This window comes from Populus nigra, chromosome 1, assembly GCF_951802175.1.
Source record: "Populus nigra chromosome 1, ddPopNigr1.1, whole genome shotgun sequence".
NCBI classification, from domain to species: domain Eukaryota; kingdom Viridiplantae; phylum Streptophyta; class Magnoliopsida; order Malpighiales; family Salicaceae; genus Populus; species Populus nigra.
The window spans coordinates 26,979,090-27,002,597 of record NC_084852.1 but is presented as its reverse complement, the minus strand read 5'-3'; the positions used below and the strand labels follow the sequence as shown (position 1 = coordinate 27,002,597).

General features: G+C 35.0%; 3 protein-coding genes across 3 annotated transcripts; 1 reads left to right on the top strand and 2 right to left on the bottom strand.

The window, feature by feature from the left end:
- Positions 1–1,138: 1,138 nt before the first annotated feature.
- LOC133678276 (SNF1-related protein kinase regulatory subunit beta-1-like) lies at positions 1,139–3,777 on the top strand. The gene is made up of 4 exons (XM_062100559.1): positions 1,139–1,656; positions 2,499–2,683; positions 2,800–2,962; positions 3,372–3,777. Exons 1-4 carry the CDS (start codon positions 1,423–1,425, stop codon positions 3,672–3,674), a joined length of 885 nt encoding a protein of 294 aa, XP_061956543.1. The 5' UTR covers positions 1,139–1,422; the 3' UTR covers positions 3,675–3,777.
- Positions 3,778–4,743: 966 nt separating this feature from the next.
- LOC133678285 (thaumatin-like protein 1b) lies at positions 4,744–5,848 on the bottom strand. Its single transcript, XM_062100569.1, has 2 exons — positions 5,695–5,848; positions 4,744–5,598 (listed from the first exon to the last, which is right to left on the bottom strand). Exons 1-2 carry the CDS (start codon positions 5,741–5,743, stop codon positions 4,904–4,906), a joined length of 744 nt encoding a protein of 247 aa, XP_061956553.1. The 5' UTR covers positions 5,744–5,848; the 3' UTR covers positions 4,744–4,903.
- Positions 5,849–7,183: 1,335 nt separating this feature from the next.
- Positions 7,184–10,691, bottom strand: LOC133706076 (protein CIA1-like). Its single transcript, XM_062087496.1, has 9 exons — positions 10,232–10,691; positions 9,921–10,139; positions 9,720–9,781; positions 9,498–9,563; positions 9,283–9,354; positions 8,573–8,635; positions 8,275–8,344; positions 8,074–8,157; positions 7,184–7,561 (listed from the first exon to the last, which is right to left on the bottom strand). The coding sequence occupies exons 1-9, from the start codon at positions 10,574–10,576 to the stop codon at positions 7,490–7,492; spliced, it is 1,053 nt and encodes a 350-aa protein (XP_061943480.1). The 5' UTR covers positions 10,577–10,691; the 3' UTR covers positions 7,184–7,489.
- Positions 10,692–23,508: the final 12,817 nt, after the last annotated feature.

The window sequence follows — 23,508 nt, the reverse complement described above, 5'->3', positions numbered from 1 at the left end:
TTTACTCCATCATACCTTTAATTTCTATTACGTATCTAGCGCTGGTTCACAATTATAACACTATCAAGTGCATTTGTTTTATAAGCCTGTGGCAGCGCGCGAGCAAGTCATCTCGTAATATTCTTAAAGCCCAACATTTGATCGGGATTGTGAATATCTAAAAATTCAAAAAAACATTTCTCAAATTATATATAATAAATTAAAAACTTGTAAGAATTTTATTTCTCATAATTACCTAGTACATCTAAAAATAATATGGATAAATAGTGAATGAAATGAAGGTGTTTTTTTTTAATAAATTTTATCATTAAATATTTATTTTATTTTTTATATATTATTTTGGTTTGCTTTATATAAAATTATTACAATTTTAAACAAATATTCTGATATTTAATTTGTACTTAATTTTATGAATATTTATTTTTATTATCATATAATTAAGTAAAAAATAATTTTTAAAAACAAAGTTCTCAAATCCAGTAGAGTCTATCACCTGAATGAAGAATTTAATAGGGTAAGTCGTGAAGCCCATGATGATTTAATATATCGATGTCTCAATATTAAAAAATAATTATATTAATATATTTTTTTAAAGTTAAACCACGCTTTTTACTAGTGTCTAGGTTATCTTTGAACACGTCATGTTGGTTATGTCATGTTGAGTTAATTTCCACACGATTTAATTTTAAACTCGAGCTAAACAAGATATTTACTGTAGTATTTTTTTCTTTTCTTTTATTCTGTCATTCTATATCCGAATTGAGGTATAATTTGTTAAGTTCCGGGAATATTAAAAACTAGGAGTTCAAAGTGTAAAACATAAAGAAATCTCATTACCAATCTAAATTTTAATTCAAAAATCTGGTGGAAGTATTTTTTTATTTAAAATTATTTTTATGTTTTTACATCGTTTTATGAGATGATATTAAAAAATAATTTTTTAAAAATAAAAACTACTATTTTAATATATTTATAAATAAAAAATATTTTTTAAAATAATTAATACATACCTATCAAACACATTTATATATTCCACATCGGATGCGTGGTGGGCCCATATTATCCTCCTATCGTCTCAAGAACTAAAACTAAGATCGACCTTACCCTATAACTCTCTTCCTTCAATCGTTATCCATATTTCCGCTCTCTCTCCTCTGCAACACAACTAAACTATCCCATTAACCATATCACTAGACTTCCACCACCACCGATCTCCTCCACAACTCCTCCTCCACTCCTCACACGTCTCTTCTTATTTTTGTCATATTCATTACCAAAAAAAGAAAAAAAATATTATTAAATACGATATTGTATTGTAATATACTTTCACCATCTTCGGACGAGAACTACCTTTCTTTTGTTGATTTTGGGCTAACGCTAGTTCTGTACCGTACGTGGGCTAAAGGGTAGAGGGTTATTTTAATGGGGAATGCAAACGGTAGGGAGGAAGGAGAAAGAGACGATGAAGAAGGGTTAGAAAACGGTGAGTTGCCGTCGCCATCGCCATCGCCGTCGCCTGTGATCGGAAGAGGGGCGTCGACTACAAGCCAGTCGGTTTCAATATTGGATAGTAATGATGTTCATACTCAAAATAATAATAGTCCTCCAGATCATGCCCCTGCTCGATCCACGTCTCCTTTCTTGTTCCCTCCTCAGGTATAATGGTAATTGTGATGATTTGATTGTAAAATTTTGGATTCTTAATTCAAAGGTCGTGTCTTTTATTGGATGAAAGATAGGTTCAATTAAGATCTGTGAAAAGGAAGGAAGAGGAAGATTAGTGGTGACTAATTGCCTTCATTGTTGGATTTTAAGCATTTTGAGAAATGGGTTTTCTTTTATTTTCTCAATTTGTTTTGATTTGTTTTTAATAATTAAGATCTCCATTTAGGTAGTTTAGTTGTTTTATGAAGTGGGTTTTATTTAAATCTGATGCATGTCTTTTAAACTGCATGGTTTTTGTGAATGTATTTGTCAATATTGTGATCAAATAACTAAAAAAGAAAGTTATTACGATGCCAAGGGGGCTGAATTGAAGATTCAATCATGACTGTAGTTCTTAAGAATGTTATATGATTTGAGAGTTTGGTTTCTTTCTGTTCCTTAGATGTCCTTGTTAGCTTTTTGAGAATCAATAATGACAATGGGGCTCTTAACATATATGTGGTTGATCCACTAGTCTATCGTACTTGCCTCGTTATGTTTGCTTATTTAAGGCATTTGCAACCCGCGTGTGATGCTGACATATTGTGGGTTAGAGTTGGGATGGTTTGATTTCAGCAGCTCAATTGCTGTTTTATGTGTGAGAAAAGGTGTGATTTCTCTGGTGGATATTGTCGTGGATAGTTGCATTTTACGTTTATTGCTGATTTCTATTTTCGTACTTGTTGGGGGAATCTAAAGGTTAAACTTGCTCTATGGACTGAACTGTGGATTTATCTCTGCATGTGATAGAACTTTAGCTGATGTAACTGCTTCTGTATTGTGCATGTTTGCAGGCTCCTGTTGCCCCCTTGCGAAGGCCTGATGCCCCTCCTGTTTTTGATCAAGTTTGGCAGAATGATTCCCATGAAGTTGTTGATGAAGACCAATCCCCTGAGCAAGGAATCCCTACAGTTATCACATGGAGCCATGGTGGAAACGATGTGGCTGTCGAAGGATCATGGGACAACTTTTCTTCAAGGTAAGGTTTGGCCACCATCTTAAACATGAAAGATCCAAAAGGAGCAGTTCATTGTGGAAACTTTTCCACCATCTTCGGAGGAAACTTAAATGATATCATTTATTGTTCTGTTGCAGGAAAAAGTTACAAAGATCTGGGAAGGATCATTCTATTCTTTTGGTCCTTCCATCAGGTATATACCACTATAAGTTCATTGTGGATGAAGAGTGGAGATATATTCCAGATCTCCCTTCTGTAACTGATGAAATGGGCCGTGTTTGTAATCTTCTTGATGTTCATGTAAGTATCTTGACATGGCTCTTGGTCTTACAAATCCAGAGGCATTTGATTATTTAAAAGTCATTAGTGCCAATGGTTTTGGAAACTAAATAAGCCCAGAATCATGGGTTTTCAAGGGATATGTTCAGGATGCACTTGAAAAACTGGGATTTCATGCAAACCAGCGATGTGAAACATGCTTTTTATTTGTCATATGGGAGCTAGCAACACGAATTCTGCTTCCTCTAGATGCATATATAACCAAGATTTTGCTAGATAAATATTTTCCCTACTAATATTCATGTATGAGGAAGAAATACAAGACTTCTTGGTCCAAAGAACCATTTTTTAGTGTCTGGAAAAATTGCAAAAAGAACACATGTATTTGTTAATGATTAGATTTGTAAGTTCCTCTTGCTATTTCTTGCAGGATTTTGTGCCAGAAAATATTGATAGTGCAGTTGAGTTTGAGGCCCCACCATCTCCAGACTCCACTTACAGTCAAGCATTTCCAGCTGAGGATGATTTTGCGAAGGATCCTTCAGCAGTTCCACCGCAGCTAAGTCTAACAGTCCTTGATGAAGCTTCTTCTTCCAAGCCTCAACATGTTGTGCTGAACCACCTTTACATTGAGAAGGGATGGGCATCTCAGTCTCTAGTTGCTCTTGGACTAACCCATAGATTCCAATCCAAGTATGTAACTGTTTGTCTTTATAAGCCACTCAGAAGGTAGCACCCTTCCACTTTCCATTCATGACTCTGAAGGAAAGATGATCGCTTTTGTAATATGGTTTGCTCTGAGATTTCTCTGTTTATAGATTTTCTCTACTTCTACATGTTTTGTTTCTTGTAGTTAACTTTCATTCTTTTGAAGCGCGCCTGCTTCAATATTATTATCAGTAAGGTCCACACATAGTTTGAAAATGAGTAACATATATTGGTCATCAGATTCTTTTGTTTGAACTAGTGGATGTAGTCCTTTAGGGGAGAATAGTTCTCAAGGTTCAAACTTGAAATTCAACCTAAGCTACTTTTAGGCGAAGCTAAAAAACCAACTCTTACCCTCTGGCTACTGACTCTTCTAGCTGACAATATTGGCTTGGTAAAGATATGAACTACCTCGTTTTCGGGCATAGACATTATTGGTCTGTTGTGCAAGTTCTACTACTTAGTTGATGATGATTGCAAATGATGTGCTGTGCCCATTCAGCAACGCTAAGAGTACCTTACAACAGCTCAATGGGTTCACTTCTAGCCAAAATAACAGGTCTTTCAAATCTAACTCATTAATAGTTGAGGAAATGGGGGAAGTGCTCATTTCTCCAGATTGAAATTTGTCCTAGCGTCCAGTAATAAATTGCCCTGCCAGCTCCGCGAAAGTTCTTGACTGAGCTTGGATTGTTTCACTGCCAGTTCAACTTACTACGATGCTTCTAAGCCAAAATTCATGTCGTCTCAAATTGTTATGGTTTCGCTTTACACAAAATGGTATCTCAGGGTCCTGAGAAACTGCATTAAGGAAACCCAGCACACCTGCTTATTGCAGTGAAATGCAAAAATCACGAAAATAACTGCAGATTCAGGATATCAAACAATAGCAGGAATGCGTTCTGACAATCAATTCGGCTAAGATTTGCATAGTTCTGCAAATTACTGATCGTGTATGTCCTGTAAATTACTACTACTCAGCAGGCCAGTTGAATTTGAAAAGAACAAATCATTCTTGTGCTTCTGTGTTTTGTTCTTGAATGCATTTGCGTTTGGATTTTTTTTGGTGTTTTTTTTATACGCTTGTAACAACCTACTGATAATAATCTCCTTTTATTTTCAATATGAACACATCCTGAGTGTCAGAATCTCATGTTTGATCCTGACGTCCTCTATTATCCAAGGTTATTCTGTCCTTGAACAAATTAAAGCTGTGCTGCTCCTGATTTTCGAAGGAGATGAATAGTTATTTCATCATGGACAGAAGTTGATCACATAGTTAGATCCACTAGGACAAGTAAGTAGGCTACTTTTATCATCATAAGCATAACTATAAGCCTCAGGGCACTGTTGCTTGAAAATGCTCGAGTAGTTGGAAGCAAGGCACTTGTCTGGTGTACTGAACTCACCAGTGCAGCAGAACTGTGGCTGGTTGAATGCCAAACATGCACTCTTGCAGGCAATCACAGTCCCATCAGACTCTTTAACAGCTAATTTAGAATCACAAACAGCGTTCACATTAGCTGCACAGCTCGTGGAACGGCACTCACTAGAACCTCCTTGTGGAATTACTGAAAGTGGGATGTTAAAACCATCCACCAGGCTGATATCATAGTAGTCGTGCCCGTCATTAGCTCTTAGAGCGAACTCTGCCAAGGATGCCGGTGGTATACCGCCAGCACCATGACATTCTATTCTACCAGAGGCACAATCACCGGTTGCACAAGTAAACTTGCCTGAGGAATCTGTATTGCATCGCGTTCGACCCCAGAACCGACCAGACCATGGCACAGGGGTACTCAGGGAAGATGAAGCACCTGTTGTCAGAGCAAAGCCTGTCAAAGACAGCTGTGGACTGTCAGCATTATTTAGGCTTGCTGGCCAAACAGTGAATGGGCAGTTGTTCTTAAAGGAAAAGGTGACCGATAGAGCTCCTGCATGTTTGAAACCTGCACAAGATTTTTTTCATTCATGTTAGAATAGGTTTATATAATGAATGTGTTGACATCTTACATGCAACCAAAACTCGGAGACGAGGTACTTACAGACGAGGAGTAAGGTGAAGGTAAGTGCCAAGGGAATTTGATTGGCCATTGCTGGAAACTCAGGCTGAAGATATTTCTGTTTTTAAGCAATTGAAGGGCAAGCAAGCAGGGATATGCTTATATAATTGATTAGAGGGAGCTGTGGAGGATATTTGGATTCTTTAGCATTAGACCTGTGGAGTCATGAGAAAGAGGGAGCTGTTTATTCACAAGATTTAGGCTTCTTGTCTTCACATGAATAAATCATGCACGTCAATCCCAGATCTTCATTTCATAAGAAAAATAAAAATGTTTAAATCACAAGGTTTTGATGACAAATTGGTTATCTGTACTGATTGTTAGGATAGGAAAGCTTAGAATGTGGAAATATCCTTGTGATGGGTTATTATCTGTATGGAACATTTCCTACTATTTTTTTTTTATCTTCTTTCTTGTTCAAACTTGCAAAATGCTTTGATTTAAGAAAACTGTAAAATTATCTTGTTGAACTGATAGGCCGCAAGTCATAAAAAATTTAGTTAGAATAGTAAAAAAGCTACAAAATATTCCATTTCTGTAAATATTAAAAAAAATGGAATTGTGAATAAAATGATAAAACCCTTTGCTCAATTTACAAGAATATTTTTGGAATTGTTTTTGGAAAATGCTGCAAGATACTTGGGAAAAAGAAGATGAAGATGTTTCACATATATAATAGGCAAAATCATGCTGTTGTTGTAAAAGGTTTTGACTAAATGTAAATCTTTGAAGGTAGAAAAATATCTCTTTACCTACAAATTATATTAGCAATTTGACTTTCACCAACGAATTAACATGCTGCAAACATTCAAGACTAGTTCTAACTTGCTCTTGTGGGGTAAAAAGAGAGAAAGATTTGCAGTTGAATTTTGACTGCTAGTTGTTGTGTTTTTGGTATAGTACTATTTGAAATTATGATAATAATTTCTTTAAAAAATATTTTTAAATTTTAAATTTATTTTTAACGCTAACGTATAATCTAAAATCATAAATCACGTTGTGAACACAAGTATGAACACAAGTATGAACACAAGTTCGAGATTGGACGTCATGTTCTAAAAGGCCCTAGCTTTTATGACTAAAGTGTTAAACAAACTGGAGCATGCTTGGACTTAGGCACAACTTGTCTGCATCTTGTTGATTGCACCACTAATTGCTTTCAGATTATTAACTTTGTTATGCATGAATACATACATGTTTCCAGCTAGAGATGCTACAGTCTCATTATCAATTATCAATTTGATTTATTCTATCTTCAAATTATTATTATTATCATTTTTTTTGGACATTAGTCTGAATGCTATAGCCGACTTCATTTTGAAGCAATTCAAGATTTTTTATGGACAGATATAAAGCAGAAAAAGGCAAACACTGAACATCTCGTCATTACAATTCAAGCAGAGAGAGCCATTAATATACAAACAGCAAGCCTTGTAAGCAGAAGGAAAATCAAGAGAACACAATATAGAAATATAGGAAATACCGAGGTCCGGATGTTTTCTATTGAATTTAGTTCTGGTAGACTATACAGTCTAGTTCGATAAACCTAGAGCATGGGTGGATTCAATTCGAACATTCCAGTCATACATCACTCCAAAAGACGATTACAAACACAAATGCTTTATTTAATATGGAAACCAGCAAATGGTTTCCATGAGAGAGCGATTTCAAGTCGAACTAAGGCCATCTATCACACTGATCAACTAATAAGAAGAGATTGGGATATTTATAATAACATCAATCTCTTGATCTCACAAGCTGTGCCAAGTATAAAAAATCAGGTCAGAGTTGCCAGCTCCCATATCTTTATTGTCCCATCATCACTTGTGGAAGCAAGCAGCCCGGTTTCCTAGCAAAAATGACAATCATATACAGAACACATTAAGAATACAGTCGTAACTTCAACACTAACCATTAAACCCACATGAATACATAACAAGCCCAACACCATGCCACCCCGCCCTTGCCCCCACCCACACGCACACAAGAGAAGAACAAAAATCAAGACATGGTTTCAAATTTTAGGAGTGCTGGAAGCTTGCGCTGATCCAGTGGGTTGTTTGTTGGAACCACCTGCAGGGTTACCAGCAGCCCATGATCAAGTGCCAGGATGGTTTTTCTTTTTCGTTATTTTTTCTGTGCAGGGGACAGTAGTGTAGTATGCTTCAAGTAATATATAACGTCAGGGTGAGCAGGGAAATATCTATTCAGTTTACCAAGACACTTGAATGGAAAGCATTACTAGATTGCCACAGAATCCAAGAATCTACAAACCACCCTGCTTCTCATTCCTCTCATCATATCCATTATACAAAGATAGTATGCATAAATTTAATAACACATATCCAGAACAAATCTTACCCCAGGGCCCCATTGCACTGAGTTTATGTCCATTTCATGAGCCTTTTCCCTTTTCAACAACAGTTTATATGAAGGACCATCAACCTGTAACAAACACGCAATTGTCTCATTTGATTTTTCATTACATGAAGGATCGTTGCACTTTCTATGTTAAATTGAATCGGTAGATATAATAAATATGAGGATATAAATCTTGAATACCAAACCATCTTTGCTCTCCACGAAAAACCGCAGTGCATCATCAGCTGCTCCACTTGCTATAATACCTTCCCTATTCAAGTGTGAAGAGGTGTAAAAACTGAGAATTTAGGGGGAAAAAAACTGTGCAAAAAGACAAAGGATAGCCCAGAAAAAGTCTAGAAGAGCACCCAATGACAACAAAACACAAGAAAGGAAGGTAACGGTGGTTTGAAATTGAAGAGCACAACAGCAGCCAAAAACCAAGTAAAACCATGAGTTGGACATGATAATTAGTAAACTTAATTTGCAGGGCTGCTACCTTGACCAATGAACTGAAAAGATTGTTCTATCATGATAACCTGAGAGAGTGCAAAGGTGATTCCTGAAAAACAAACCAAGTTATCAATAAGTGTTGCTTTGTGTTTGGGCATGTATGCTGCACAATCCAAAAAGAATGGCCTATAGTTTCACCATAACAAACAGAGCATGAAAATGAATTATCGATCCCTCAGGGAATTTAATCCCAAATCTATTACTCCATTCTTTTTTGTAACCAACATTCTTTTTTGTAACCAACATAACTAAATAAACTTCAATAAAACCAATAAATAGGATATGTTGATGAACATGGAAAGACATTCTGGACATCCTAAAATAAGGTGCAACTCTAATTTGGGATGGAGATCATATGGTACAATTCTCTCGCATTGCATAAATCTCACATTATTTCACATGGCAAATGGATCCTAAGAGCACCATAACCAATAATCTATCATCAGGTGCCAAAATACTAATAACTGTTATCATGCAGCCTACTACTTAGCACCACCATAATTTCCATCACGAATTTCAAATATTTCTGTCATGAGTTTCATCGACACTTGATTCAAAGCCTTTTCTTTACTTGAATTCTAACATTAACAAGAACAAATTCTATAACTGATTAAAATTAATCCAAGGAACATTTCAATATGCTGTAATAAAATGAAAAGTAGAAGATCCATTATGCATAGAGAACATGTTTCTCACCAAGAAACAAGGTCATTGCCTGATTGCATCCCTCCAACATCTGTTTCCCATATTTTTAGCGTAAGATCATCACTGCAAAATCAATCCAAAAACACCTGTTCAATTCCCTTCCATGAACAGCTCTGTTTTTTTCACCTAAATTACTTTTTTTAAAAAATCACCCCAATCAATGATCATCAAAATGAAAAAGAACAAAGAAAAAAAGATTTACATACCTACAGGTAACCATTCTGTTTCCTTCAGCATTAAAAGCAAGTGCCCAGACAGTAGAAGAGTGACCACTGAGTAGAAATCAACCCTTTTCCAATTAGATAAACTCGTCATATCATAAAACAAGAGTTGCTAACAAACCAACAAATAACATGAACTGAGTAACACAAATTTCAATCTATGTAAAACCTATACATATCAACTACAAAAGAAGAGAGAGGTAGTACTTGTTAGATTCACCTAAGGATTGAACACAATGCCAATCACCAGTACCATCCTCAGCCCAAACCTGTAATTCTACCAAAAATTCAACATTGTTCTACATTTTCTTAAACTGATTTCGAAAGCAGCAACGAAACATTTACACAATCTTAGTCGTTGAAGAGAAAATAAAAGATGGGATAAGCAAATTTACCCACAAAGAGTACCTTAACAGTGTTATCATAGCTACAAGAAAACAAAACATCCATAGTTGGATGCCATTTAACCATTTTAACATCTTGTGTATGTCCTTGCAAAACTGAAACACACTCAAATTCATTCCCAGGCATCACTTCCCATATCCAAACAGTCTTGTCCCTACTACACGTCGCCAGGAGCGAACCTGATGCATTCCAACTCACACACTTCACTTCATTTTCATGACCCTATTGTTCAAAACCCATAAAAAAAAATTAGCATCTTTTTACCCCATTCTGCGGGAACATATACCAAAAGTTGAGATTTTTAAATAAAATACCTCTAAAGTAGAAACGCATTCGAAATCACCGCCAATGTTCTCCCAAATGGCGGTGGTGGCATCAAAGCTGGCGGTGGCCAATAATTTCCCACAAGGAGACCAGGCACAAGACCGAACAGTTCGAGTGTGGGTTTCTTCCAGAACTGCCTTGCAATGCCAAAGGCGATTGGAAGGAGTCTGCTCCCAGATTCGAACAGTCTTATCGCCACTACAAGAAGCCAATACAGGAGGATTATTAGAAGTTCCGGTGGCCGGATTCCAAGCCAAGCTCCAAACCCTATCGGAGTGTCCAGCCAGGGTTTGAATCTCCTTCAACTCCATGTTGCCATCGCACAAATCCTCCATGGTCAAAATCAATTCGGCTTCCCGATGTTAAGCTTCTATACGTCTCTCTCTCTCTCTCTCTCTCTCTTAATTACCTTGTGTAATTTTAGTTTATTACAAGAATGACCAGCTTGACGGCTAACTCTTCCTTGTAATTTTGACGGCATTTTTTTAATAAAAAGGACGACATTCATTCACCAAATTTGTAATCCCCATTAAGATTCTATTGAATTTAATAATTATTTTAATAATTTTTTTTAATAACATGATAATAAAAATAAAAATTTTAAAAATTAAACATAAACTAAATAAAATAATATTTATTTAAAATTACAATAACTTTATATAAAACAAACTAAAATAAATTATGAGAAGTAATTCAAAATTAATTAAATATTAAACTTAAAAAAAATTGAAAAATATAATTTAAAAATAAAAAACTATTTGGTATTGTTATTAAACCTAATCTAGTAAGTATCCTTGAAATTTTCCGTCCTTACCAAACTAGAGCTTAAAATTAACTTACATAGAAGTTGTCTCTACATGACCCTAGTAGATTTGACCTATCCAAAAACAACCAGATCAGGTAAAGATTTCAAGATTAGAATTAAGTGAGGACAATGATTGAGCGATAAAAGCGTGATTTGATTTAAAAAAAAATTAAAGATGATATTTTTTTAATTTTAAGATAATAATATATTGAATTAATATAGTCTTTCCCAACTTAATTCACAAATCAAATGTTAAAATATTTGTTTGAGATTATAATAATATTATAGAAAATAAATAAAAACAAAATTATAACCAAATCATTTAAGAAACAATAAAATATTAAAAGTGAAATTGAAAAGATAAAAAAAAATGAAATTGAAAAAAAAAAGAAAAAGAAAAAAAAAGGGGTCCATCTGAACCCTAACTTGTTTCTAATCGCATTGGTATGTGAATCCCAAATCTAGTACTCCGTTTCTTTTGAATTTATCATAATTAAGCATAACTATGAGCTTGGTACGTTTCACTACATCTACTTAGTACGTATAAGTTGAAGGATTGCTACCTTGACCAATGAACTGAAAATATCGTTAATTTATAATGAATGGCTATATATATATATTGAAAAGATTGTGTGTGCAAATTAAATATTAAATTCGCATCCCTCGACAGTCGCAGCCTGTAGAGAAAACAGATGAATCGAGAGGAGAAATTAACAGGAGATTGGTCAAAAGAAATACATTTAAAGATACACAAGGAAATAATATATTTTAAATGATTTGATTGTAACTTCCTTAATTGTTTGATGAATTATTAGAGATTCCTGTTTGTGTTTTTGATTTTTTTTTTATTTTTGTTTTAAATTAATATTTTTTGGTATTTTTAAATTATTTTTATGCGCTAAAATATTTTGATATATTTTAGAGATTGGTCAAAAAAAAATAAAAAAAATATTATTTTGATATATTTATAAGTGAAAAATATTTTAAAAAATAACCGTAACCATATTTTCAAACAAACTGTAATTGAGAGGTTATTAAATTTGATAAAATCTATTTTCTATAATTAATTCGGAAGACTTTCTTGTGCAATATAACTTGTATATATGTCATTAATTTACTATCCCTAAAATAAATATCTCTACACTGACCGTCTAATTTCGAATTTCTCTTAATTATTACGAAAATCTTGAAGGAGTATCCATGAATGTCATGTTGGCTCTTCATAATCTATGGAACAATATCAAATAAATCCAAGATATATAGAACAAAATTGGGAAAATATTTAAGAAGAAAATCAAATACTTTCTGGTTCTATATTTCTCAATTTTACCCTTCAAGGCAATATTTTAATTTTGGCTCGCTTTCGTCTATCTTGAAACTACATATCCTTCTCTATTCATGTCTTCAGCATGCTAAATATCCAAGCTCGAATTTGTGCAGGATTTGTAAGGCATATCTATTGAAATCCATATTCAGGTTTTTTTTTTTTTTTTTTTTTTGTTTTTTTAGAATCAAGCGAAATACTTGACTGGGTTGTCAAGTCACTACACGATTTTTTTTTTAATTTTTTTAATATAAAGTTATTTTATTTTAAAAATACTAAAATAATATTATTTTAAAAATAATTTGAATTAACATGATAAAACCAACAACTTTAATCTCGAGCTTGGTTCAATAACCATGAATGTTTTGGATGTTATTACACAATGTACATAATATTCATGTCCAGAGCTTTTACATACCTTATATTGAATTTTTTTTTAAATTATAACTTTTTCAAAAAAAGTTTTGAAGAAATAATATGACCTTAAAATTTTGCTGAGGAAATAGCACATCTTATGGAGATGTGCAGTTGAGAATAGCGGAATCTGTAAGTTATGTTATTTCCTCTAACATAACTCAAATCTTTTTTTATTAAAATGTTTAGGTTGCGACCAACATAACCTATGTAATTTCTTGAGATTGCACTGTTTCCAACAACAAAACTTGCATATTTAACTTTCTTTTTGGTTGTATTGTTGACACCAATTATTATACATGAAGTTAAATTATGAAGTTAAATTATGTGAGGAAAGTCCTGTTCATCAAGACTCGTTACACTGGATTGGAGCAGTGCTAGTAAAAGTCCTATTCATCAAGACTCGTTACACTGGATTGGAGCAGTGCTAGTAAAAGTCCTATTCATCAAGACTCGTTACACTGGATTGGAGCAGTGCTAGTAAAAGTCCTATTCAAAGTCCTGTTCATCAAGATTCATGGCGTTGTGGATTGAAACAGTGTAATGGTAGAGCTATCCTTGCCATAGAGATTTGCAAAAACTGCAGGAGGAGGGTGAGATTGTCTTTTTATTGGGATGCATTTTGTATTGAATGGATAGTTTAAGAGAAAACGGTTAATGTAAATTTTAGTGGGGTATGGTGGGACTGCAGGTCCCGAGCTGCAGACACTTGGCGCTAGGGTTGCTATGCCCTGCCACAAAGAGTTCCTATAAAGGGTGGGGATGTGTCCCAGGTTGCAGACACTTGGCACTAGGGCTACCATGCCCTAGGTGCTAGGGCTAGACCCGCACGCCTAGCTGCAAACTCAGGCGAGCGAGGCTGCAGGTCCCAGACTGTAGATACCTGGTGTTGGGGCTGCAATATCCTACCACAGAAAGTTTCAAAGACTGCAGGGGGTGGGTGAGGTTGTGCCCCCAAGTTAAAGACACCTGGCGCAAAGGCTGCCATGCCTTGAAACCTAGGGCTAGATCCGTGCACTGGATCTACAGAATCGTGCGCCTGGCTGGGTGCAAACCAGCACGCGAGTCTGCAGACCCCAAGCAGATTTTGTTATTTCTTTTGGTATCAGAGCACGGAACAATACCCTAGCTTTTATATTCCTTTTCTTTTTGCTGCTACTGCTGCTCATCATCATAGAGGAACAACAACCCTTGAACAACAATTCATATTCCTTGCACCATTAACATCATCCAGGTAAGATGCTCGTTTCAAAGCCCTCTTAACGGCAATAATTACCTGACACAGAGTAGGGGGCCATGATGATTTCTTTGAATGCCAAATCCAAGCTAGGTTTTAAGATGGAACCACTACCATGGTGTTTAAAACAAACAAGCCAGATGAGTATGCTTCATGGAAAAAGTGCAATGATATGATTCTCTCTTGGATTCTTAATTCGCTCACATAAGACATTGCAGACAATGTCATTTTTTCAGCCACATCACAAGTGGTATGGGAAGACTCTCGGGATCATTTTTCACAAAGCAATGCTCCTTATCATTTTTCAGATTGAACGAGATATTTCTTATCTTACTCAAGATCAGATGACTGTTGCGGTTTACTACACGAAACTTAAAAAAATTATAGGATGAATTGGGATCCTATAATAATACCATTTGTTCTTATGGGGCAGACCATAGAAGACACCGACTGATGCAGTTCCTCATCGGACTCAATGACACCTATAGTGCCATTCAGGGTCAGATTATGTTGATGAACCCATTACCTGACGCTGCTAAGGCCTATGCTTCTGTTATGCAGGAAGAGAAGCAGCGTAGCCTGAGGAGTATTCATGAAATATTAGATAATTCTTCCATGGCTGTGCGGAAGGCAGAATCAGTGGCCCTGGCTGCTAGACGTGGACAATGTGCTCATTCTCGTTCTTTATCTGCTAACCCTTGCATTGCTCTTACTATGATTGTGATCATCATATGCGAGAAACCTGTTGGAAACTGAATGGATATTAATCACCATAACACCCTAAAAATCCATCCAACAAGTTTGCTCCAGGCAGGCTCAGTTCAAGCGCAATAATGGCCCTCAGTTTTCTACTAACAATGTTAAAAAGGGTTAGCTCATGCATGAGGCATCTTCAGTTATGACTGGATTTTCAGATTTGCATATTCAGCAAATACTATCCATCATACAGGGGAAGGGCACAATACAACCTAACAATGCTATGACCACTCCAAAAGCTAACGCTGCTGACACCTCTGCAGGTTTGTTACCAACAACATCCATGCTCCACCAGCTGATTATTGATAGTGAAGCGACAGACCATAGTATTTCCTCTCCAAATTTGCTTATCAACAACAGCAACAATAGAGCTTTACCATCAGTCACATATACCAAGTGGACAACAAGCCTCTATTACTTCCATTAACTCTTTACCTTTGAATTTTGCAACTGTTTTAAAAAATATGTTTGGAGCACCATCCTTTAAGGAGGAATTAATATCTGTCAGCAGATTTACCAAAGATCTGAATTGCTCAGTAATTTGTTTTCTTTTTGGTGTATTTTACAGGACTTGGTGACGAAGATGACGATTGATTTGGGTAAACAACATCTTTATTACTTGGTTTCTTTGATATCAAACAAACAATGACATCCATCAGTAGTAACAACCACTTCTTACTGTCCGTGCAACTCTCAAGTCTCCTTTTCTACAACTTCATGGTATTACTGTCTAGGGTATTTGTCGTCCTCTAGATTATGCTTTATGGCAAAACATCTGTTTCACTTTCATTCTCAGTTTAAAAATGCTTGTGATGTTTGTGCACTTGCAAAGCAAAGTCAACTTTCATTCTCTATTAGTTCAATTTCGTCTATTAGACTTTTTGAATTAATTCATTGTGATATTTGGATCCCTTGTAATGTTGCTTTCTGGTTAAAAGAAAAAAGACCCAATGAAAATATACAAATGCCCTTGGTTGAACCACAAGTGACTAACTAGATATCTCAATTAATGAGAAAGCAGACTAGTAAACAGCCTATTAGAGGAACGCCCTGCTCACAAGAAAGATGGCCATACTCACAAGAAAATTGATTTACACCCGACATAATATTTTGCAAGTGTAAAAGCTATATTTCTGTGTCTATAAATATCAGGTAGATTTTTTTATAGAAATATCTTGTCTATAAATATTAAAATACTTGATATCAAACACGGAACATATATCTAATTATGTTTAATAATTTTTTTATTTAAATAAATTTCTATTTAACCAAATAATGATATGTGCCAATAAAACATGTCTATCCAATATATTTTTTTTATTTTGTATTTCAAAATATTATAAAATGAGCATCGCATGCTTATATTTATTTAATTAATTAAATGAAATGAAATGAAAAAATATCTACAAAAAGAGTATAAAAACAATAAATAAAAATACTTGAGATATCCGGAGTCATTTTCAAAATAAGTAAAAAAATTCTATAGAAAGAAAATAAAAAAAATCAATGGAGCCCAATATCCAATTAAATAAATGTTAAAGGATGAACTGAAATAAACATGGTTAATCTCTAAAACTCACAACTCATGAAATCCTAGACTCGAACTTGATTAAGAAGCACAATTCTCAACTAATTTAATGTTGAATAATGAAAAAATAAAAAAAAATCAATTTTAAAAAAATTACCAAAGTGAAAAAAAAATAGCAATCAAAAGAATGAGGATCAAATCTGATAGAAAAAAAAAACTTATGGTGGATGATTTGTAAAAAAAATCAAAATTAAAAAATTATCTCAAATAAAAAAATAGCAATAAAAAGAATAGGAGGAAAATTTGAAAGATAAAAATATTGAAGGGGGATGAAATTGTCAAAGAATTGCAATTTAATAAATTATTCCAAACAAAACAAACAATAATAAAAAGAACAGACATCAAATCCAAAGTAATAACAAACTGAAGGCGTGCTTTGAGATTTTGAAGGGGCACACGCGAGAATTAAGGAGAGAGGAAAGAAGAAGAGAAAGAAAAGGTTGTTGACACCAAACCGAACAACCATTTCACTTGGTATTACCAAACGGTTGACTGTATCAACTTAAATACCAGATTTTGACAATTTGAACCTGCTGAATCTTGAACCGATACTAATCCTATATACATGTAGAGTGAAGTGTTTAAGTTCATTTTAATTGTGCTATTAAGCTGAGATATAAAGATTTACGCTAAGATATAAAGATTTACATAATCACTGAAATGAACAATTAATTCTTACTCTTAACCCAACCTGAATTGGTAAGATTTTTTTGTCCATATATAATTAGGGATGTAATTTAATCTGAATCATCCAACCTGAATTGGTAAGATTTTTTGTGGATAGTTACCTTGCTTGATGATTAATGGATAATGTATGAATATTATTAAACTCGATTCGAAACCTAACTCGATATATATATATATATATATATATATATATATATATATATATATATATATATATATATATATATATATATATATATATAGTGTAAGATCCCACATTGGCGGATGAGGAGTTGGTAGCTAACCTTATTAGTAGCGTTGGTTGCTAACTTGTCATACGCGTTTGGGGTGTCAGGCTCAGAAGTGGGCTCGCGTCACTAGAAACAAAACCGTGAGGGCGGTAAGGCCCAAAGCGGACAATATATGGCAAGTTGGGCCAGGTTGTTACATTTGGTATCAGAGCCGACCTCACTGGCTGTCCAGTAGTGCCGATAGGGTCGTCAGGCTCCTTAAGGGGGTGGATTGTAAGATCCCACATCGGCGGGTGAGGAGTTGGTAACTAGTCTTATTAGTAGAGCTGATTGCTAACTTGTCATACGCGTTTTGGGGCGTCAGGCTCAGAAGTGGGCTCGCGTCACTAGAAACAAAATCGTGAGGACGATAAGGCCCAAAACAGACAATACATGGCAAGTTAGGCCGACTATACGATTTGATCAACGCTAAAAGATCCCAACATAAGCTCTTAATTTGAGGGTAATTTTTTTTTTTTTAAGAATTCTACCAAAATTTCGGTAGAGTTTTGTTTGTATTTAGAACATCCAAAGTTATCTACTATTATCAATTTACTCAATCAACCCATCATCACAAGGTCCCATAATTTCGAACCTTATTTCAATAATCAATATTCAACACCTCATACAATCCACACAATATATATATATATATATATATATATATATATATATATATATATATATATATATATATTCTATGAATAAGTTCAATATAAACATAGCCCACAAATCATATTATAAAATTTAAAAGAAAAGGGATACTAACATGTAAAGAGAGAATTTAAAACATAAAAGTATTCTTAAACATTTCAAAAGGGTTAATTACAGGATAACTAATGTACTACATGCCGAGCTAAGACTTTTATATATCGTGTTAATTTAAAACATCAAGGTTTACACAAAAGCATATTGCATAATCGCGTTAATTCCATTATGCTTAAGTTAAATATTTACATAAGCTTAACAAAGTGGAATCCTGAAGTTAAAAGAAATATATGATCATGTATTTTATATGAATGAAGTATAAATTTTCTATTGAATCTATAGGAATTCTAACAATCAACTTATAATTTGCTTGTAAATCATTTAAACCCAATTAAAACTCATTTGCATATCCTTAATTTGAATACTCTTATTTACTTGCATGAACCATGTGACATTACATAGTTCAACCTGAACATTTTTAGACAATTATATTTATCAATTTCCTCTAGGTCATTCAAACACAGATACCCTTTACAAATCGAGTCTTATCAATCGTTCCCAGGAGTCCCAACGCGGACATCATTAGCTAAAACTAATCTTGTAATTCATTTCCCAGCAATCCTATTACGGATGCCATTAGCCGAAGCTAATCTTATAATTCATCTCCCAGCAATCCTATCACGGGTGCCATTAGCCGAAGCTAATCTTGTAAATATGCTAGACTTTATTTACATTGAACATGACATTTATTGTAACTGCATTAACCAGAAGAACTTTAAATTACATAAGTACAAAGAGAAGGGAAAATCATGCACCTGCTACGCTTGTCTCGTGACCTCCCCTAATAGAAGATCCCAATCCAAGTCGCTCCTCCTGAATCACAAGGAAGTTTTTGGTCATGATCCCTTCAAGCTGAATGTTATAGAGAATCCATATTCATTCATTGCACACATGTTACTTTCTATACATGTTCATTTCCTCATCATAACATACACACACATATCATGTATATTTTCAAAGTTAGTATCTCAACGTGCAAATGTCCGCACAACTCAGTTCTTACACACACACACACACACACAGTATTCACGTGAAAGTCTAACTGTTACTGTCTTAGACTTGAACCGTTACTGCTTGATCTATTATTGTCTTAGACCTCAACCGTTACTGTAGACCTCAACCATTACTGTTTGATCTGTTACTATAGACCTCAACCATTACTGTTTGATCTGTTACTGTCTTAGACCTAATCTGTTACTGTTTGATCTGTTACTATTTGATCTGTTACTATCTTAGACCTTAACCGTTACTGTTTAATCTGTTACTGTCTTAAACCTCAACTGTTATTGTCTTAGACATGAACTGTTACTGTTTGTTGTCGTGTAACAGCCATGGTGTTAACGCAAGCTTCCTTTCGTAACCTGCATAAAGTGTTTTCTATTTCAAGATCCACCTGCACTTGACTCTGGTTAGTAGAATGGGTTACATGCATAAATCATCAAGAAAACTCAAAAGAAACCAACCACACAAGAAATAAAAGACAATGCAAATTGTACGAAAATTCTACGCTAGAAAACTAAAATTGCCTAAAAACCTTAGAAAATAATGGAATTTGGCCACGATAGGGTGGGGCTAGTGGTATAGCACTAGTCCTGTTCAGAACGTCATTTCCCTTCAGGAAATAAAAGATTGATATCTAATTCCACCAAAAAATCTGTTTTGAACAGTACTGTTACCGTAAATGAACTGTACCGCGGCAAGCAAAAACACTCTAAAGGTAAGTCCTCACTCAATGAATTCCAGTTTTAAAACAATTTCACCATTTGTTGTGAGTTCTTCTAGGTCTATGAAAAAGGACAGAAAAAGAGATTTTAGAGGTTTTCAAGAAAGTGCAACTCAACATTTCTTTGCTTGATGCTATCAAGCAAATCCCAAGTATGCCAAATTCTTGAAGGAGTTGTGTACTACCAAGAGAGCTTTCAAAATAAAAGGTCATGAAATGGTAAGTATGAGTGAAGTTCTATATGTTGTTGTTCAAAAGAATATGCCTTTGAATCAAAAAGACCCAGATGTGTTTACTATCTCATGTGTTATTGGTAATGCTAGTTTTAAAAGGGCTCTATACAATTTAGGTGCATCCATTAGTGTTATGCCTAAATATGTTTATGATTCTCTTAGTCTGGAACCTTTGAATAAAACTAGCATTGTAATACAACTTGTAGATTGTAGTTTTGTTTACCTACTTGGTGTGATAGAAGATGTCCTAGTCAAGATTGATAGTTTAGCCATTCCATGCGACTTTTATATTCTTGATATGGAACATGATTCTTGTGATTCATCAAACAACACTCCTATATTGTTTGGGAGATCATTCTTGAAAACTGCCAATATAAAGATTGATTGTGGTAAGGATAGTTTGTCTATGGAGGTAGGAGATGAAAAAATTGAATTTAATTTTTATGATGCAATGAAATATCCTTATAGCAATGTTTATTCTATCACATGCTATGACCAAGTTGATAAGTATGTGTAGCAAGTTTGTGATTTTGATTATGAGGATGGATTAAGCGTAGCTTTGAGCTATGGCTATGATTTTACTAAGATAGAAGAGATGGAGAGGCACATATGTGTTCCCCAAAAGGTGCACAAATCAGCATTGGCTTTGCAAGCTTTGCAAACCGTTCCCCATGGTAATGTCTTTGTTGATTTAGAACTTTCACATAAAAAGCTTTTGCCATCTATTTTATAAGCCCCTGAGTTAGAATTGAAACCTTTGCCCGATAATTTGAAGTATGTATTCATTGGCGACAACAATACACTTCCCATTATCATAGCAAAAGGTTTGACAAGTGCGCAAGAGGAAAAACTTGTGAAGTTGTTGTGTGATCACAGGACGACCATTGGATGGACTTTAGCCGACATCAAGGGCATTAGTCCCTCAATGTGTATGCATCACATATTATTGGAGGATAATGCAAAACCAACAAGGGATATGCAAAGGAGGTTGAACCCGCCTATGATGGAGGTAGTGAAAGCTGAAATTTTAAAACTATTAGATGCAGGAGTCATTTACCCCATCATAGATAGTAAATGGGTGGCGCCAATCCATATGGTGCCTAAGAAAATCAGAATCACGTTGGTGAAGAACAAAAATGATGAACTCATCCCTACTCGCATCTTGAGTGGATGAAGAATGTGTGTTGATTATAGAAAGCTCAATCTTTCTACACGCAAAGATCATTTCCCATTACTATTCATGGATCAAATGCTTGAACGCCTAGCAGGTAAGTCTTTTTATTGCTTTCTTGATGGATATTGTCGCACGTGTGCGGCGTCGCGACAATCGTCCACCATTCTCAAAGTAAAATGGAATGGGTCTATCTGGCAAATATGGAGAGACAAGGAATTCTTGTCTCTTATTAGTAAAATATGGACTGGGAGTCGCCACCTAGTATTCTGGTCACTAGGAACCCTAACTGGTCTTAGAGATCGGGTACGGAGACTGGTTACATAAAGGAAATGTATTAGCACCCCAACTACGCCATACCTAAGGTAAACTATATTGTTTTGTTGTCATAAAAACTATGGTCTTATTGCGTCTTCTAATTGTTTGTCTGCCTAAAGGGTCAAGAAAAACCCTCCTCAATAAGGAGGTTCTTATCTTAATGGAGTAAAACCTAACCGTTCTATGTCCGAAAAAAACAGAATTTAATATCTAGAATACGTATTACGTGTAATGTCGTACCCCGGATACTAAAAGACAAACAAAATAAAATTTTTGTTATTTTTTGAAATTTTGGCCAGTGTTCTCTTGACTTTAATAAACTGGTTATTAAAGCCAAAATGCATGCTAAAACATTGTTTTTTTTTTTGGTGTATGAAAAACACAATATGATTTTTTTAGCTTTGATACACTTGGCCATATGCACAAATTTTTTTTTTTTTTCAATTTTTTTTTTGCATTTTTGGAAGTTTTGACAAAAACTGGGTATTTTAATACCGGATTTTATATTTTTATGACATAAAAATACTACCCGATATTAATCAAAATGACATAAAAACACGGAAAAATTGTAAAATTTCCAAAAAATATTTTTGAATTTTCTTTTCTTTTTTTTTCAAAGGGACGGTCAGGCCCAAATACATGGGCTGAGCCGAACCCGTGTGAACAGTGACCCTCCATTGTTCACATGCTACGTGAACAGTGGAGGCATGGCAGGGACGAAGCAAGAGAAAAAGAAGGGGAGATGGGCTGACCTGCGGTGGTTGCTGTTGTTGGCAGATCCGCTGGAGGTGATAGGCGGCGGCGCTGGTGGTGGCGCTGATGGTTCGTGGTGGCCGGCGGTGCTGTTTTTCTTCTCTCTCTCTCCTCTGTTTTCTGTTTCCCTTCGCTGCTTCTTTTTTTCTTCTTCTTTCGGCCTTCCCTTTCTCTTTTCTTCTCTACCCTCTTTTTTTCTCCTTTTTGTTTTTTTCAGCCCCTCTCTCTCTCCTCCGTTTTTTCATCTTCTCCCCTGTTTTTATAGGCAAAAACAGGGGAGAGACATGGCTGGGGTGGCCACTGTGCTGCCGCTCCTCTACCGCCCCTCCAACACGTGGAAAGTGTAGGTTGTGTCGGCGTCTTTTTGAGAGGGGAAGTCGATGTAAATAGAGGAAGAAAAATCTTCTTCTTCCCCTGCCTCGCGTGTCCAGGGGAAGAAGAAGACACCCAGTGCCTTTAAAATGGCACCATTTTGGGCCTTTTTCTTTTTCTTTTTTTTTGCATGAACAATAGATGAAACGGCGCCGTTTTTCCCAAAACGCGCTGTTTCATTTAAATGGGAATTGGCGCCAAAAACGCGTCAGATTCAAAATCAGGCATTCAATTTGTGCGCGTTTTGCATTTTGGTCCTTGGTCTCGGATTTCTTCAATTAAGTCCCTAATTGGCTATCAAATTTCCAATTTTATTTAATTAAGCCCTTAATTTGACCAAATTAACTCTTAAAAATTATAATTTGACCCCAGAACTTTAATTTCTTCCAATTAAAACCCAAATTAACTCCAAAATCAATTTTTCTTGATCAAAACATCCATAAATTCAGTTAAACCTTCAATAAAATTTAATTGAGTCCATAAACATCTGATTTTGGACTTTTCCTCATTAAATTGAATTTTCTTTGTCAATAGGGTTATCATCAGTCAACAAAATATTGCCAAATTTTAATCTTTGTATTTTTAAACCTCCTCAACCAATTTTGACCATTTTCTGAGCACTCTGGCATCCTCTTCTCACTGCTATTATTTTTTTGATTTTTTTGTATTTTATTATTTTTTGTGCGGGGACCCAAAAATGGGTTACAACAGATATAGTGGATACAATTAGATTGTTATTAATCCCGAGGATCAAGAAAAGACTACATTTACATGTCCATTTGGTACATATGCATATAGGAGAATGCCCTTTGGTCTCTGTAATGCACCTGTAACTTTTCAAAGATGAAT